The sequence below is a fragment of the Carassius carassius genome, chromosome 37 (assembly GCF_963082965.1).
Source record: "Carassius carassius chromosome 37, fCarCar2.1, whole genome shotgun sequence".
NCBI classification, from domain to species: Eukaryota; Metazoa; Chordata; class Actinopteri; order Cypriniformes; family Cyprinidae; genus Carassius; species Carassius carassius.
Window position 1 is genome coordinate 22,295,371 of NC_081791.1, and position 18,481 is coordinate 22,313,851.

The following is an 18,481-nucleotide window of genomic DNA, read 5'->3' on the forward strand; positions in this document are numbered from 1 at the left end:
TGCTCTTGTCCGTGGGAATCCTGCTTGCTGCTGTCGCACTGCTCGCCTTCATTGTCGTCTACAAGAACAGACTCAGAAAGAAAATGGTCCAGACCAAAATGAGACCAGGTGTGAGTTTTATAATTGTACATCAATACTGGTCATTGCCAAAACTGTCAAGCAACAGTTCTTTAGGACTTTGTTTTCTACCCTTTATTGAAGATTTTGGTTCACACTTTATTTTAAGGTCCAATTCTCGCTATTAACAAACCATTAACTATGATTTGCTTATTAACAGTTAGAAGAGGACGTTGTTAAATTAAGTTTAGGTATTGGGTAGGAAAAGGGATGCAGAATATGCTTTATAAGTACTAATAAACAGCCAGTTTGTTAATAATAGGCATGCTACTAATTAACAGCTAGTTAATACTGAGGATTGGTCCCTATACTGAAGTGTTTCCAGATTTTGTTTTCAAAGCAGGGCTATAAATGTTTATGAGATGTTTTTTCCACTATAATGTCCATGTTGTTATTTCTGTTTGTCAGAGATCATTGAACAGTACTATGACAAGAAACTGGATGAAGGTCAGTGTGTTTTGCTGGACAGAACCACCTGTCCCCCTCGCCTCCTGATTTGCTACTCAAGTAATGATGGTCCTGCCCACGTCAGAGTCGTGCTCCAACTGGCTGCTTTTTTGCAAAAGCACATGGGCACCCAAGTACGTGCATCAAGATTAAATCAGATGAAACGCACCGTTACTTATTTTAAGGTTATGAAATGCTAAATTACATTTGTTTATAGACATTATAGGCAATACTTTGAATAAATGAGACAATTTATATTGTACCTTTTTTTTGAGAACGAATTGATGAATAAATATTATTAGTTTTGTACTTTTAAATAATATTGTTGCTGTTTTGTTTTGTAAAAAATGAAAACTTTTTTTTAAATAAATGTTTTAATAAAAAAATGTCTTTGTGAGAGGGAATACACTATGGGATTACAATATTATTTACAGTATTACAATTCATTTTTGTTGTTTTGTCTATCAGCAATTAAAAAAAGTTTTACAAATAATAGAAATAAATCAAATTTACACATTAAAACATTTTATTAATGGAATCCATTAAAAATGGTGTCTATGCAAGGTTATTTGTTAATTCTTTTTTCTGTTTAGGTACATTTGGACTTGTGGGAGGCCTCGAGTATTATGGAGGAGGGCAGTATGGGGTGGCATTGCAGGAGATTGCATGAGTGTGACTTTGTGTTGGTCATCTGCTCACAAGGTCTCCTTCAGAATCAGAAGCAGCAGTCTGAGGATGAGGAACCGTTAGAGAACACTGCTTTGGCAATGGTTTCCATGATCGGAGAGGAGCTGTGCCGTGCCAAAGCGTTAGGTCGAGACCTCTTCAAATACATGGTGGCCATTTTTGAGTACTCACAAGTCTCTCATATCCCCGCTGCACTTGGTCTTGCTTCAAGATACTCCTTGACTAAAGACCTACCCTTGCTCTTCTCTCATCTTCACGGAGTGGCTTTGCAGAAGCCCGGAGTTTACCTACAGGTGGAGAACATTTCAGAAAGTGGGTACTGTAAACTCCCAGCTGGGGCTGCACTACAGCTGGCCATCCAGGAGGCCACGGCACAGTTCTCAGAGGAGCCGACTGAAGAGGAACATGTAGGAATTCCAATCATTTCATAAGGACTTCAAAAACTGAATCAATTAATTGACTCACTTCATCATTCTAACGAAACAGTCCCTTTACTGATGGATTCCACCAGGACTTCCTTGGTAGTCGCTACTACTAATCTAATGTTTCTGATTTACATCTTTCACAGAGTGTCAGTGGAGAAGTGTTTTGTATGGAGTTGTAGCTCCGTTGCATCTTGGGTGACTTTAGGTTATTGTGAAAAACATAAGAGGGATGTTGAAGTATACTGAGTTTATCGAATGCTGTGAACAATTTTTTTATTTTTCATATAAATCTGTATTTATTTTGTCTTATTTTTGTTCTGTTGCTTATGTTCATGCATGTTAAACATCAAGTTACAGTGAATATTCCTAGTAATTGCATGCACTTCCACTACAAATTATAGTCTTTCTTCTACATATTGAAAGAGGACACTTTTGATGTATTGCTGTGAATGACTTTAAATTCTGTAGTTTGCTGACCTGAAGTCTTATTTTTATTACATTTATTATATTGTATGTAAGGTCAGTTTCTCACAAGTTTGTTTTGCAACAATCTGTGCAACACGAAGGGAAATAACTACATTTTAATGTGACATAATACCTCAACAGCAATAACAGTGCATGGTCCTACACGGTCCTACACTATAATAATGCAAGGAAATTCAGCCACAATTAAAAACACACCCATGTTTCATTAATTTACAGGGCGGTAACATACCGGTTTATAAGCTAATGCATTGATTGTTACGTAAGATGTTTATGAAACTATATGAATGCATGATGTTTTACAAATAAACTTTCTTTGCTTTGGTAAAAAAAAAACAAAAAAACTAGGGCTATATTGTCTGACTGATATATGATGTTTTTGTATCGGTATGCAATCTGAAACGGCTGGCTCTTCACACAAAATACCCCTTTTAGAAAACCTGGATTTAAGCAAGCCGCAACATCAAATTTATTGCATAAATAGTTTTTCTTGGATTTGATCACTGGCAAAGAATTCAAACACCACTTATTTCCACAATACAGAAAACCAAGGTCCATTGCCACTAAATCTTGTTATATCTTGTCCAAGCTATTCAGAAACTTGGCAACACTAGCAATGATGAGCAAAGTTTTAGCATTATATACACACACACAAATGGATGCAGATGTTATTTTTTTTAAACTTTCACCCTTATTGTATCGTTGAATAATACTTGAGTTGAATTTTAAATGAAATATTTTACTTTGGGCTGCACTTTCTTCTCGCAAATGTATTCTATTAAACTATTCCAGTAAAAAGTCACAGGAGTCCCAATGGAACAATAATCAGATTGTTTCTACAAGAATATGCTAAACTTAACTGCAGAGTTGGATCAATTTAAATTGATTTCCTGGTAACATCTGGGCTCCAGTCCTTGTCAATTTGGATTTAGTTAAACTAGGACAAGCTGGGGGGCCTTTTCAAATGATCTAAGTCCAGCAAACCACCTTAGGCTGGTTTAAGGTGTTTTTGTATAGCAGAGATGGAAATCATTTTTGAGAAATGGGAACTGGAAAATGATCAAAACATTCCTGATAACACAAATCACACTGAACACCTTCAACATTAGCTTACTGACCAGAAGAATGTCATAGTCAAGCCATGTTTGAAGGAATAAAGCTTTTCATTCAGAGCATGTCACATATATATCATATAAACATTTTCCTATAGGCAGTGCTGTAACTGATATAATGTAATCTGGATTACGTAATCAGATTCCAAAAACTAAGTAGTTTTAGTAATCAGATTACAGTTATTTTTTATTGATTATATGATTATGCACTATTTACACATTGGCAAATAATATTCATAATTTATCTAATGATTCTCCCCAATTCTTCTATTTCACCATTTAAATGTTGCTATATAAAATATAATATATTGAAATATTTATTCTTTTTAGTAAGTGTTTGATTTTGATTGTTATCAAAATTAATATTTTTTTTTTTTTTTTACATTTTTATGCTTTAAGTATTTAGCTTTTTATTCAACGCACAAACTTGACAATGTAATGTTTAATGCACTTTATGTTGTTAATAACAATGAATGGAATATATTTTCTTTTTATATCAATATGGTACAAGATTATCCTAGTTAAATCAATGTGACAGGTTAAGAGTAACCTAAAAGTAATATTAATATTAGATTATATTACCTAAAATGTGTAATGTGATGGATTACTACACTAGTCAACATTTGAAGTGGATCAAAACCTTTCATCAAAGTTGTCCTAAAACCATAATGCGTTCTTATCTTAGGACAACTTTGATGACATTTTTTGTTCCATTTCAATTGTTGACTACAATTACAATTCTTGTCATGTAATTTGTAGTGACTACAATTTGTAAGTAATCTACCCAGCACTGCTTATAGAGACTCTGGACATATAAAATATTTATGTAGGCTAAACCAATCCAAACCTGTCAATAAAAAGCGGCCTGTATTGGTCATAATCTGTCAGCTTTATCCAGTAAAATACAACAAAATAATAAAATATCAATATTGACTCATATGGTTTTACTGTCATTTAACTGTAAATTGATGAACGCCACTATGGCGAAATCTTGGCTCATGAATATAAATGAACCTAAGTATGATGCTCCAGGAAAGTTACCAAAGCAACGTTTGTTTAAAATAATGAATATTCATTACCTTCATCCTTCGCCGTAGTGTGATTCTGAACCTCGCCGCAGCAGCGTGATGAATATTTATTAGCAGCTGCTCTCTAGCGCCTCCCCTACATTTTCTTTCACACTTTCCATATCCCTTCCTCCATTCATCCGCGCTCCACACCTCGTCCACAGGCATCATGGTGCTCGATTTAGACCTGTTTCGCACCGACAAAGGCGGCGATCCTGAAATCGTGAGGGAAACCCAGAGGAAACGGTTCAAAGATGTGTCTCTGGTGGATAAACTGGTCGAGGCGGACACGGAATGGAGGAAATGTGAGTAGCGGCTAAAGCTAAAGCTATTGAAACACATGGCAGCCTGTGAATGAAAACAGATTGTGACACGTATAACAGATCTGTTCATAAACATTAAGACTTTGCAATATAAAATATACACTAATTGTACTATACCTCATGGATCTTTTTAATATTAAATGTGTATAAATGTTCAGAAACCGCAATGCCGGTGTGCTGCAGTAGCATGTAACGTTAGCATTGACGCAAATAGTTCTCACAGCTGTCATAGATTGTTTAACCTTTTTTTCTATATTCAGTGAAACTAGTATGTGCTAATGAGCCCAATATATGTGTACATGATCTGTTATTTGGAGAGGTATGAGTATGTATTGATGAAATGTGTCGCAGCAGGATCTGATGCAATCTCTGTGTCAGTGAAACGGGAGGAGCTGCTGACTCTCAGTCAGTGTTCTTGACTCTGCAACTGAAGTCAAAATATTAAGAGAATGACAGGTTGTCAGTTTCATTTACTTCCATCTAAAAGTCTCACTAGTAAGTGATTGATAAGAGCTTGGTATGCTTTAACATGGATCACATAGAAGCAAGTGATCCCTCAATGAATTGCTTTATTCTTTTATTGCTTTATTATTATGCTTCTGGGTGATTCTTGTGAAAGGTGGCAATAACGTGTCCAGGATAAAATCCAAATTAAATTTTGAAGAAATTAAAGGAATCCTTTATAGTTAATTGTTTGTGGCATTATTTTTAGGACAATTATGCACCCCACTTTTTTTTTTGTAATATAGAGATATTAGGAAATTGCAAATTATTGATACATAATTGTCATCTTTGTTTTATGATGGATTATAATTATTTTAAAGTATTTGAAGAGCTGTAATTGTTTTTGTTTTATTTCTTTTAGTAATTTTAGTATTTTAACTTTTTTATTTTAACAGTTTTTTTAACAACATTTCTAATATTAATTTTGTCACCCCTTAAATCACTTTTTACAAATTTTTTGTGGAATATTGCATCTATTATACATTATCTGTGGACACGATTTTTTTATTGATTTTAATTTTTGTAATTAATGTGCCTTCGTAATCTTTAAATAAACATGTTTCATTGAATTAAATTTTAAATTAAGGATTTAATAGTAATATTTAATAAAAAAAAAACTCCTCCCTCTCTCAACAATACCTCTTATCTGGTGATATTTTTCTCATTTCTTTTTCAAGAAGCGGCTACACTCAGATATACATCACATTAGGGAAGAAAAGACTATCGTAACTTTTGTTTTATGGGGACTTTCGATTTCATTTAATATTAATAATTTATTTCAAGTTTTTTTTTCTTATATAATTTAGTTATTTTTGTATAATTACAAAGTTTTGTAATTTACAATATACACCCTTTTGTTTAGTTTCTGTTATGTTTTTTTTTTTTTTGATGTTGTGTATTACTTATTGTAGTATTTAATGATTTAAAATTTTATGTCCTAATGCTTTTTGTTGGTTTCTATTTCTGATATTTTGGCTGTGCAGCACCTTGGTCAGCACCTGTGGCTTTTAAGGTGCTATATAAATAAACTTGACCTTGACCAATAGATCATATTGTGTCCCTTATTATACTAGTGAAAATAATACAGTGTGACTTTTACAAGTTGGTGCCAGAGTCATACTTGATGTTAGGACAAATACAACTACTGAAAAGTAAACAAAATGTAATTAATTTAGCTTAATTGCACATTTACTCTCTATAGCACATTTACTCATCCAAAGGTATTTCATCTTTTCCAGGTGATTTCAAAACTTCAGACAGTATAATTACTCTTGCCAGACCACTTGCCAGTATATCGGTGACATGCATTGATGTTAGAAATATTTCTCTTTTTTTTTTTGTTGGCTTCAGGTCGCTTCACTGCAGATTATCTAAACAAGGCCAAGAATCTGTGCAGCAAAGCCATTGGGGAAAAGATGAAGGTATGTAAATCAGCTGTCATATGTTTGTTTTGATCTGTTATCACTGAGTAATAAGAATATTCCGCTTGATGGTCTTATGATGATTTACTCTGTTTTTTTGCAGAAAAAAGAGCCAGTTGGTGATGATGACACTCTTCCAGAAGAAGCTCAGAATCTGGAAGCCCTTACTGGAGAAACATTATCAGTGAGTCAAGCAATAGTGACAAATTAAAATGATCGAAAGTGGCAGTAAAGTCATGTGACACTGAAGACTGGATTAATGGCTGCTTTTGTAAGCATGAGAGAGATGTATTTTTCGAAATAATCAAAAATCTCTTGAATTCAGTTGCATTCATATTAAGTTAAACTCATCAAACAATCATCCACATTTATCTGTGACCTGTATTTCTCCACCCTGTCCCTGTCAGCCCCTCACGGTGACTCAGATAAAGAAGGTGAGGTTACTGGTGGATGAGGCTGTGCAGAAAACAGACAGTGATCGGTTAAAGCTGGAGGCGGAGCGCTTTGAGTACCTGAGAGAGATTGGCAACCTCCTGCATCCCTCTGTGCCCATCAGTAATGATGAGGTGAGTTTTAGTCATCAGTTACGGTGCGTGTTTTTATATAAGCAGTACGCTGGGAAGGTCCTGTTAACCATACTGTTGTTTAACTCATTCATTCTCTTACCCAGGATGCTGATAATAAAGTGGAACGCATCTGGGGCGACTGTACGGTGCAGAAAAAGTACTCTCATGTGGACCTGGTTGTCATGGTGGATGGATACGAAGGGGAAAAGGGAGCCATAGTGGCTGGAAGCAGAGGATACTTCCTCAAGGTTTGTTTAACCCTCTGGTATTGTTCATTTGGGAATCACACTTGTGTGGTTAGTGGTCAAAACTGACCGGGGGCCATAATCATGTAATTATTTTATTTTTGTGAAATGAATATACTCTATTTAACGTCAGTAATGTTTTTTCTTTAATGTTTTAAATGTTTTGATCCATTTTGGTGGAAGTGAACGAACTCCAAGCTTTGAATGCTTATATCTTTTTAATGTGAATTTTGCCTCTGTTTTGGAGCACACTTGCTTATAGATAACCTTAAAGGGCTAGTTCACCCCAAATTGAAAATTCTGGCATTACTGACTCACCCTCATGTCGTTTCAAACCCATAAGACTGTCGTTCATCTTCGGAACACAAATTAAGATATTTTTGTTAAAATCTGAGAGCTATCTGACCCTCCATAGACCGCAATGCAACTAAAATGTTCCCAGTTCCAGAAATGTAGTAAATACATAGGTAAAACAGTCCATGTGACATCAGTGGCTCAACTTATTTTTGCGTGAAGAAAACAAAAAATAACAATTTACTCAACCATTCTTCTCCCCCAAGTTATCTCTTCTGCCATTTTGGAGAGTTATCAAGAATGTATTGGATGTTATCAGCATTTTTTTACATTCGGCGGGAAAGCGGGCGGATGAAAGCAGTCTGCGTAATAAGGGTTGTTTACGCTAGAGAAAAGCATGCATATGCGTTGTGATAATCTCTAAAATGGGTAAATGAGTAAATTGTTATTTTTTTGTTTTCTAAGTTAAAAAAAAAAAAAAAAAGTATTCTCATAGCATCGCAAAACTGAAGTTGAGCCACTGGTGTCACATGGACTGTTTTACTGATTTATTTCGTATGTTTCTTGACCTGGGAACATTTCAGTTGGGGACTTTAAGTTCAGGTTTTTTTTTTTTTTTTTTTATGAGGCTGTGGCCTTATTGTTTTTTTTTTTTCAATTTGTCACTGTGCATTCAATTTTAAATAAATTAATGATACAATATGGTTACGACTGTAATTTTCTCGCGAGCCGTTGTAGCTTTATGGTGCTTCGTTTGTTTTGAATAGGCCCGGCTGAAACGATGGGAGGCGCTTGATCTCGTCCCAAAACCTAATGTCACGTCGCCAGTTTGGGAACATTTTGGCTTTCAACCCAATGAAAAGGACGAGCCAGCGAATATAGATGAGCCGATATGCAAAATGTGCTGCAAAAAAGGTTCCTGTGACGCTGCAATACATCTAATTTGAGGTCATCGGGACATTCTAAAACGCTTAACGTGGTTTAATACAATACAGTGATATTAACAGACCAAACTCACTAAACATCATATTAATAAAGTATATTATCTACAAAAAATCAGATGATCCCTGAATATGAATTAAACGCGTTTAATAACACGTTAAGCCTTTTCCTCTCATAGAAAACCATCATAAGGCTTAACGTGTTTTTAAACGACTTGCATTCATATTCAGGGATCATCTGTTTTTTTTTTTTTGTACATCGTATACTACTTTATTAGTATAATGTTTAGTGAGTTTGGTTTTTAAAAATCACTGTCTTAGTACATTAAGCCACATTAAGCGTTTTCTTATAACGGTTTTCTGTGGGAGGAAAAGGCTTAACGTGTTATTAAACGAGTTGCATTCATATTCAGGGCTCATCTGATTTTTTTATAGATAGTATACTTTATTGTCTCATAGAGTTTCATTCCATTCTGATTAAATAGTGATTTTTAAAGGGCTCATATGACGTTGCTAAAAAGAACATTATTTTGTGTATCTGGTGTAATGCAATGTGTTTTATGCAGTTTAAGGTAAAAAAAAAAAAAAAAAACATTATTTTCCACATAATGTGCATTATTGTTGCTCCTATATGCCCCGCCTTTCTGAAACGCATCGATTTCTACAAAGCTCATCAAGCGAGGTGTATGCTGATTGGCCAGCTATCCAGTGCGTTGTGATTGGCTGAATACCTAAAGCGTGTGACGGAAATGTTTTGTTACGTGCACTTACCATACTGTAAAGCCATCTCCCGGCACAGCGAGACAAAACCAATAAAACCCATTACAAACGAGGCATTTATTGCATCCAGTTGGGACATAATTACTGATTATAATGACTTATACTGTTTTTTTACACGTTGCGTATTGCGCCACGTAAACATAACCATGTCTGCATTTGTGATCTGAGAAATAGCAAACAAGCGCTACACTACATTGCTTAAAACTCGCATTTGAAACATCAGAGGCAAGTTGTAAATATGTAAACGTACTTAAAGGCTGTGAGTCAGAAGTGCCAGACTGTCCTTGCAAAGTTGGAACTTCCCCACTTTATAGAAACAGCCTTTGTGCACAGAAACATTGTAGGCTATGGTTCAGGAAACAGTCCTTGTCCTCCGTAAAATGTGCTGCACACATCTATATTTTTGTGGTGTAGCTGTTCTGGAACAGTGTTGTAAATAAAACTTAACCTCTGATTTGTAGTTTTGTCCTCTTTTGGAAGACCAAACAAAGTAGTTTAAATTAGTACCACAACATGGCGGCAGCTTTAACAGCGAGAATAAAAGTTATGCCTTCTTTCTTTGTGTAAACATTTGGGCTGCTTTATGCAGATCTTCCCACATCGTGATGTAGACATGTGGGGGCGTTTTTGAACGAGGTGTTTTAGGAGGGTGTGGTTGACTCTTAACTCTTATAAAGAATATCTCTTTGGATTTGAGACTTTAGTCTTTGCAACTTTACAGATCTTCTTTATGCACCGAGAGTTTGTAACACTCCAAAGAGAGAGGAAAAAATTGAAATCGCACCATATGACCCCTTTAAAATTTCAAAAAGTTTTTTTTTTCCGGTCTAAAATGACCAAACAACACCAGAGGGTTAAATTAAAATGACTTTTTTTGAGCATTGTTAAACTATGCAAGTAGTTTTATGGGGAAGTCGTGGCCTAATGGTTAGAGAGTCGGACTTGCAATCGAAAGGTTGTGAGTTCGAGTCTCGGGCCGGCAGGAATTGTGGGTGGGGGGAGTGCATGTACAGTTCTCTCTCCACCTTCAATACCACGACTTAGGTGCCCTTGAGCAAGGCATCGAACCCCCAACTGCTCCCCGGGCGCCGCAGCATAAATGGCTGCCCACTGCTCCGGGTGTGTGTTCACAGTGTGTGTGTGTGTTCACTGCTCTGTGTGTGCGCACTTCGGATGGGTTAAATGCAGAGCACGAATTCTGAGTATGGGTCACCATACTTGGCTGAATGTCACGTCACTTTCACTTTTTATGTGAACCAAAGGAAAACTGCACTGCTAAACATCTTGAGCCTATTTTGCTTTGTTGCAAAATATTTAAACCCATACCACTGCCAGATCTTCAAAACAAACTACCCAAAAAGCCTTTTTGTAAATATTATTGCTTATGTGTTCTTTTTCAGGGGCCTTTAGTTTTTTTGGAACAGGCTTTAATTAACTATGCACTGCGGATCCTGTACAGCAAGAACTATAACCTTCTGTACACACCCTTCTTCATGAGGAAAGAAGTCATGCAGGAGGTCGCTCAGCTCAGCCAGTTTGACGAGGAGCTCTACAAGGTTTGACCTACATCTGTTACTTTATTTCAGTGGTGGACGAAGTACACAGATCAAGTACTTGAGTAAAAGTACAGATACGTATAATAAAATATTACTCCAGTAAAAGTACTCCTTTTTCAATTTAACTCGAGTGAAAGTACAAAACTACTCAAGGTATTATGTTCTTAAAGGGTTAGTTCACCCCAAAATTTAAATTCTGTCATTAATTACTCACCCTCATTCCGTTTCAAACCCATAAGACCTTCGTTCATCTTTAGAACACATATTAAGATATTTTTGATGGAATCTGATCCTGCATAGATAGCAATGCAGTTGAAATGTTCCCAAGTCCAGAAACATAGCAAGGAGATCTGTAAAATAATCCATGTGACATCAGTGGTTCATTCAAAATTATACAAAGCTTATACTTTTTGTGCGCAAAAGAAAAAAACAAAAACATATTTATTCAGCAGTTTGTCACGCCAATATGCTGTTTCCATTCAGATCAAATCACAACAACGTAGGAAACCGATCCGGCAAGACGCAGCTGACACAGAACAGCATACGTCCAGCGGAAATTCTCCAAAATGGCACCAGGGTTTTTTACGCACGAAAAGTATTCTCGAAGAATTTGTTCCTGTGGTAGAGCATTGTGTTAGCAGCGCAAAATGTCGTGAGTTTAATTCCAAAGGAACACAAATAATGGTAAAAAAAATGTATTACCTGAATGCACTGTATGTTGCTTTGGATAAAATAAGTGCATAAATGTAATTGTTGTAGCTTCGTATAATTGCGGATGAACCACTGATGTCACATGGATTATTTTATAAAACATTTTCAGTTGCATTGTTGTCTATGCAAGGTCAGATAGCTTTTAGATTCCATCAATCTATCTTAACTTGTGTTCCGAAGATGAACGAAGGTCTGAAACCACATGAGGGTGAGTAATTAATGGCATTTAAATTTTTGGGTGAACTATACCTTTAAGTAAAAAAAGTAGGGATAGACTTATTTGGCAATTTTATATAGGCTACTTAATTTATCACATCTTTTTTATAATCCTACTGTTCAAAATACCTGGGGTTTTCCCAAAATAACCACTATATGGAGTCAAGATATATATATTTTTTTATTTTTATTTGAATAATATTTGGACTTTATATCTAAAAATGACCTCAATTTAGCAGCAGCAAGCTTGTTAGCTAGATAGTTGGCATCAGCTAACAATATTTACTTATTTTCAGTATGGTTATTAATAAACATTCATATCTGTCTCGGCTAGTTAATCCAAACAATATAAAAATGTATACTGTTGATAAACAATATAAAAACTTCACACAGGGCTAAATGCGTAGCATTTTAATAAAACTGTTAACGTTACTGCAGCGGGGAATTTTAACGTGCATTATTTTATTTAATCTGTTATTTTAATGTTTTAGTTTAATTTTTTTACCTAAACATATAGACATTGATGTTGATTTTTCTGCATTCAAGCATTTCAGTGGGTTTAAATAGATTGCCCTTTACAGCAGATTTAGTTCACAAACAACTGACAGTTTTGACAGAAATATGATTTTCAGTTACAAGAGTTAATCCTAAAATTCGACATTAATAACTTACTTTTAACAGCATCAGATGCGCGCACAATCACAAGATCTCCCGGTTCTTATTTGTGAATTCAGTTCACTGGAGACTCGCACCAAATGGTTCATTTGTATCAGTGAGTTGAATTATTTGTGAATGAATCGTTTGGTGCGATTTTAAGAATCAGTTCGTTCTTGAATCACACACCAATTCTTACTTATTATACGGAGTAACGATATGAAATGTAGTGAAGTAAAAAGTACGATCTTATGCTTTGGAATGTAGTAAAGTAAAAGTTACTCAAAATAAAACTACTCCAGTAAAGTACAGATACTTGGAAAATGTACTTAAGGACAGTAACGAGGTAAAGCTACTCTGTTACTGTCCACCACTGCTTTATTTAGCCATTAATTTGACATTTTGATTGATTTATTTAATTATTTTTACCCAATAAACTTTGATGTGAGGAGTATTTATTTATTCATCTGACCCAAAGTAATAGAGTATTTCAAAATCTCACACCATCAAGCTAGATCCATTATATTACAATAAAAATGAATAAAATATTTACAAATTATTTTAATTCAGTTACAAAGTAGATTATTATATGCTGTATGTGTGTGTTGGATAAAGGTGTGAGAATCCTGTATCTGATGCATTGAAATAGTGTTCAAACAAACAGATTCATTGAGATGAATCAGACAGATGGCCAGCTGCTTTAAAAGACCCTCTATAGAGTCTTTATTCAAACCCTCAAAGAATTATAGCGTTTCCTGTAATGTGTTTGTTCAGGTGATCGGGAAGGGGAGTGAGAAGTCTGATGACAATACAGTGGATGAAAAGTATTTGATTGCCACATCGGAGCAGCCAATCGCCGCCTTCCTGAGAGATGAGTGGCTGAAGCCAGAAGACCTTCCCACCCGCTATGCCGGCATCTCAACCTGTTTCAGACAGGAAGTGGGCTCTCACGGCAGAGACACACGCGGGATCTTCAGGGTCCATCAGTTTGAGAAGGTCCGAGCAATTTAATCACTGAAATAATGAATGAACAATCACATATTAATGTGCATTTAGATCACTTGATTTCGTTATAAGAAAACAAGACCACTAGCCCAATCAGCATATTTTGCAAAATTTGAAGACATTTCTGGAAATAATGAGAAGAACAAACTGTAATAATAACAGTTCAATCACAACCTCTTTTCATCGCTTCCCAGATTGAGCAGTTTGTCTATGCCTCTCCTCATGACGGGAAGTCCTGGGAGATGTTTGATGAGATGATTGGAACTGCTGAAGAGTTTTATCAGTCACTGGGAATCCCCTACCGCATTGTCAACATTGTATCAGGTTGGTTCACTTCACCCTTTATTTTCACTTGCCATCGGGCTCCTTTTTTTTTTTTTTTTTTTTTTTTTTGGAAAGCAATAAAAGCTTTTGACAGCTTCCCATAATAAAGCTTCACATATATTGTTTGCTTTTATTTCACAGGTGCTTTGAACCATGCGGCTAGTAAAAAGCTGGATTTAGAGGCTTGGTTCCCAGGCTCCCAGGCTTTTAGAGAACTTGTGTCATGCTCAAACTGCACAGACTACCAGGCTCGCCGCTTACGAATTCGCTACGGGCAGACCAAGAAAATGATGGACAAGGTACAATGTTTCCATACATTGATTTATTTGTGGCGGCCCGCCATAATATCAAAACTGACCACCACAAATAGATTTTCCAGAAGGCTTTGATTTTGTTGAAAAAACTTTGTGATTTTATTTCAAAATTGAAACCCGATGTATGCGTTTTTATATCACTGTATTTCTGAAGGAAACCAACTGTCTTCAGAAAATTTGGATGTCATTTTCATTTCATCTTGCATGTAATGTCTAATAAAGCAGTGTTTGTGAGTGGAGCGCTGCTTTGTGTACAACCGTTACCCGCTCTAAAGCCTCGTTGTTTAAATCTGATTATATTTAGATAGTCTGAATGGATATGAACTACATGAAATTCGTTTTGTGCAAAACCGTTTCGAGCTACATTCACATTTGGTTTGGAATCCTATTCAAATCGCATTTCTGGAAATCCTTTTCAGTCTGACCGCTCAGATCGGATTTATCAGAGCTTTTTCACGTCCTCGTGCACCGTAAAACATAAACACGTCAGACGTTTGTGTAAAAAACACGCTGAAGGTCTTTGCAGAAACAAGCTTGTGTCGTTGCAAAGTGCGAGTCAAGTGGGAAAACGCAATATACTGCTAGTATATGCACCTATTTGAGCAGCAGAGACAATAGCACAGAATAAAGCCGCACATTCCAGCTTCCTGAGTTTCTGATGCTGCCTCACAAGACAAAATATAATACAGCGCAACTGCGACTGCTGCATTTTGTCATGTCGTATGACAACATCTGTATTGTAAACTGTATTGCTTTCATTGTTGTTTTTAGCGTAGGCATAATGCAATGGCATTGTCATAGAAACCAATGCACATAGCACGCATGGACACACAAATCGAATATGAACCATTGTGATACACTGTATGGACAGTCAGTTATTCAAATCAGATTCCATCTGGATATGCACAAAATCGGATTCGGCTAATACTCTGAACGAGGCTTAAATGCGCCTCCTTTTGGCAGAAAATTAATTTGCATATAGATGCCGCCACAAATAGAGCGTAAGTCTGTGGGAAACACTGAGGTACAGTGCTACTTCACAGTTCTGAGTAAGGATTCTGGGTAATCTGTATTTACTGCATCGAGCTGGTTTCATTGGTCATTGTGTCTGTTCTCTTAAAGGCTGAGTTTGTGCACATGCTAAATGCCACCATGTGTGCAACCACCCGTGTTATCTGTGCTATCCTGGAGAACTTTCAGACAGAGGAAGGCATCATTATTCCAGAACCCCTCAAAGCATTCATGCCTCCAGGTGAGTATCACTAAATATGGATCTACTAATCTTAAATAATAAACCTTAATACTAAAGTATTAATTTTTTTTGAGAGGGGGTGGCGTAGCATATTTGTTAAAGAATTTAACAATTCTGGTTCTGGTTCCGATACTTTTTGCTTCCTAGTGCTAAAGCTGTGCGTTTTTGATTAGCTATAAAAAAGTTATTCCTAAGAATCATTAGTTCAGGAATCTGGCAACACTGCTTTGTTCAGTTTTCTAAAAAAGAACCGACTCATAAAAGTAATTCCTTATGGAATCAGATAACACTTTTTGATTTACTATAAAGAACCAGCTCATTTGTTCCAGAAATAGGCCTCACTTTTCACGCTGCAAGTTCTTCATTTGCTCAAAAGAACTGACACATAAGAGAAATATGTCCTTCAGGAATGAGACCACACTCGCTACACTGTACATTTTTTGGGTCACTCAAAAGACCCGACTCATAAGAATTATTAATTTGGGAATTGAATGACATTGGTCATGCTGTATGTTTTTGATTCACCATAAAGATCAAATTCTTAAGAGTCATCACTTGGTTCAAAAGATTCATTTGTTCTGACATCAGACTGCACTGATCATGCTGTAGTAGTAGTTGTCATACATCTCAAGATATGTACCGTGAGCTATGAATAGACCCTTTAGGTAATTCAGTGTTTGTATATTATGTTTTCTCTTATACAATATACCAGCTGTCTATCTCAATATTTTGATTTCTTTACTCAGGTTTAACAGAAATGATCAAGTTTGTGAAGCCAGCCCCCATTGAGCAGGAGGCAACCAAGAAGCAGAAGAAACAGCAGGATGGAGGGAAGAAGAAGAAACAGCATGGTGGTAATGCTGATCTAGAGAACAAAGTGGAGAACATGTCAGTCAATGACTCCTAGACCTCCTTCAATCCCAGCTAATCGCCTCTATTTTGTGTACCCTATTCAAAAATCATTGTCCACTAAAACGGTCACACTGACATGTCCCTGCCTCAGTTTATTTCCTCTGGGACAGTCCTACTATGGTGTTGTCGATGGAAATGATGGTGTCCTGTTAAATAATGTTATTTCACGTCATTCTCCAATCCTACAGAGGGATATTCGAAATCTTAAATTAAAAAAGGTATGGTGATAGACATTTAGCCATTAGACTGAAATGCCTTTAGGGCAGTGTAATAACATGGGGCTTTGAATTATAATTCTGCTGTTCAATTAAAAGGAACATGCATGGCCATAACAGTTAGTACTGGGATTATTCCGCATCAGTTTTAGGACTTTCTGAATGGAAATCGGTTATGGATAACAGACAGTCCTCATTCAATACCCTGTCTTACAATTAATATTTGTGCTATATGTAAAGGTAATTACTGATTACTGTACACTTACTATTCACATTTTCACATGTCAAAGCAGCCAAAAATGCAGTTTCCTCTCGTTCACATCCGTCTTTTCATTCATAGACACATTACCACCTGTGATTTGTCTGTAAAACAGGGAATGTTATTATATGTACAGTACTTGCTAATTATGATGCCTTGTGGGAGTATGATTGCATTTGAGAATAAATCAATACCTGAAGGAGAACATTGTCTGGAATTATATTTTGTGTCATGAATTTGTTGAAAGTGTTAATATTGTGTTATGGGTGTTAAATGTAAAAGGTTAATAATATCTCATATCTGGTAATTATGGTAGATGTATTTGAAGTGACAAAATTGGGAATGTAAGAACATGAATCAACATTATACCAAATTAACTATCCTATTACAAGCAGCCAATCTTATTATAAGTTATCTTGTGCAGGTGATTTAGAAAGCTTGTTTATTTTATATGCTTACAAAATGGAGTTTTGAGCAGTTTATATTTTGATTAAAAACTACTCGTTCACATCCTTTTCTTCACTCTCTGAGGCAGAAGTCCTCAAACACATCCTTTCTAATCATCCTACTACTTATCCGCTTGATCCTATTCCATCTCATCTCTTTCAAGCCTTTTCTCCTGCATTTATACCTGCACTCACTCACATCATTAACACATCCCCACACTGGAGTTTTCTCCTCAGCATTTAGACAGGCTAAGCCCGAAGACTAGCAAGAACGAATAGATCAGATAGATCCTTCAAGGTATCTTGGTGAGGTGAGGTGTCCAACAGATATTTCTTGCTGGATAAAGGACCATCACCTTCAGCTCAACTTTGCCAAGACAGAACTGCTTGTGGTCCCAGCAAACCCATCGTTTCATCACAATTTCACCATCCATTTAGACACATCAGCCATAACTCCTTCAAAAGCAGCCAGGAACCTTGGAGTTACGGCTGATGATCGGCTGACTTTCTCAGACCACACTTCTAAAACTATCCATTCCAGCAGATTTGCTTTATTCAACATTAAGAAGATCAGGCCCTTTATTTCGGAACATGCTGCACAACTCTTTGTTCAAGCTCTTGTTCTGTCCAGGTTGGACTATTGCAATGCCCTCTTGGCAGGTCTTTCAGCCAGCTCTATCAAACCTTTACAATTAATCCAGAACGTGGCAGCAAGATTAATTTTTAATGAGCTGAAAATAATTAACGTCACGCCTCTTTTTATTAATTTGCACTGGCTACCAATAGCTGCTTGCATAAAATTCAAGACATTGATGTTTGCCTAAAAAAACACAACTTGCTCTGCACCCCTTTACCTAAATTCATTACTTCAGACTTATGTGCCCTCTAGAAGCTTGTGTTCTGCAAGTGAACGTTTTATTGTGTCATCCCAAAGAAGCACAAAGTAAATGTTCCCTCCTGGTGGAATGACCTGCCCAACTCAATCCGGACAGCTGAGTCCTTAGCTATCTTCAAGAATCGGCTAAAAACACACCTCTTCCATCTTTATTTGACCCTCTAACTCTAGCACTCTCTATTCAAATTCTATTCTTAAAAAAACTTGCCTCTTTTAGATTTGCACTTTATTAGCTTCTCTATTCTTTTAGTATTGTATTTCTTTTCTTCTTATTTATTATACAATTAACAAAAGAAAAAAATACTTGCTC

The 18,481-nt window shown here is 36.1% G+C and overlaps 2 protein-coding genes across 2 annotated transcripts; both read left to right on the top strand.

Moving 5' to 3' along the window:
- LOC132118400 (interleukin-17 receptor D-like) lies at positions 1–1,812 on the top strand. Its single transcript, XM_059528220.1, has 3 exons — positions 1–108; positions 526–698; positions 1,158–1,812. Exons 1-3 carry the CDS (start codon positions 84–86, stop codon positions 1,680–1,682), a joined length of 723 nt encoding a protein of 240 aa, XP_059384203.1. The 5' UTR covers positions 1–83; the 3' UTR covers positions 1,683–1,812.
- Positions 1,813–4,437: 2,625 nt separating this feature from the next.
- Positions 4,438–17,035, top strand: sars1 (seryl-tRNA synthetase 1). The gene is made up of 11 exons (XM_059528222.1): positions 4,438–4,643; positions 6,516–6,586; positions 6,690–6,770; positions 6,994–7,152; positions 7,257–7,400; positions 10,813–10,968; positions 13,324–13,545; positions 13,749–13,878; positions 14,020–14,177; positions 15,315–15,444; positions 16,191–17,035. The coding sequence occupies exons 1-11, from the start codon at positions 4,508–4,510 to the stop codon at positions 16,349–16,351; spliced, it is 1,548 nt and encodes a 515-aa protein (XP_059384205.1). The 5' UTR covers positions 4,438–4,507; the 3' UTR covers positions 16,352–17,035.
- Positions 17,036–18,481: the final 1,446 nt, after the last annotated feature.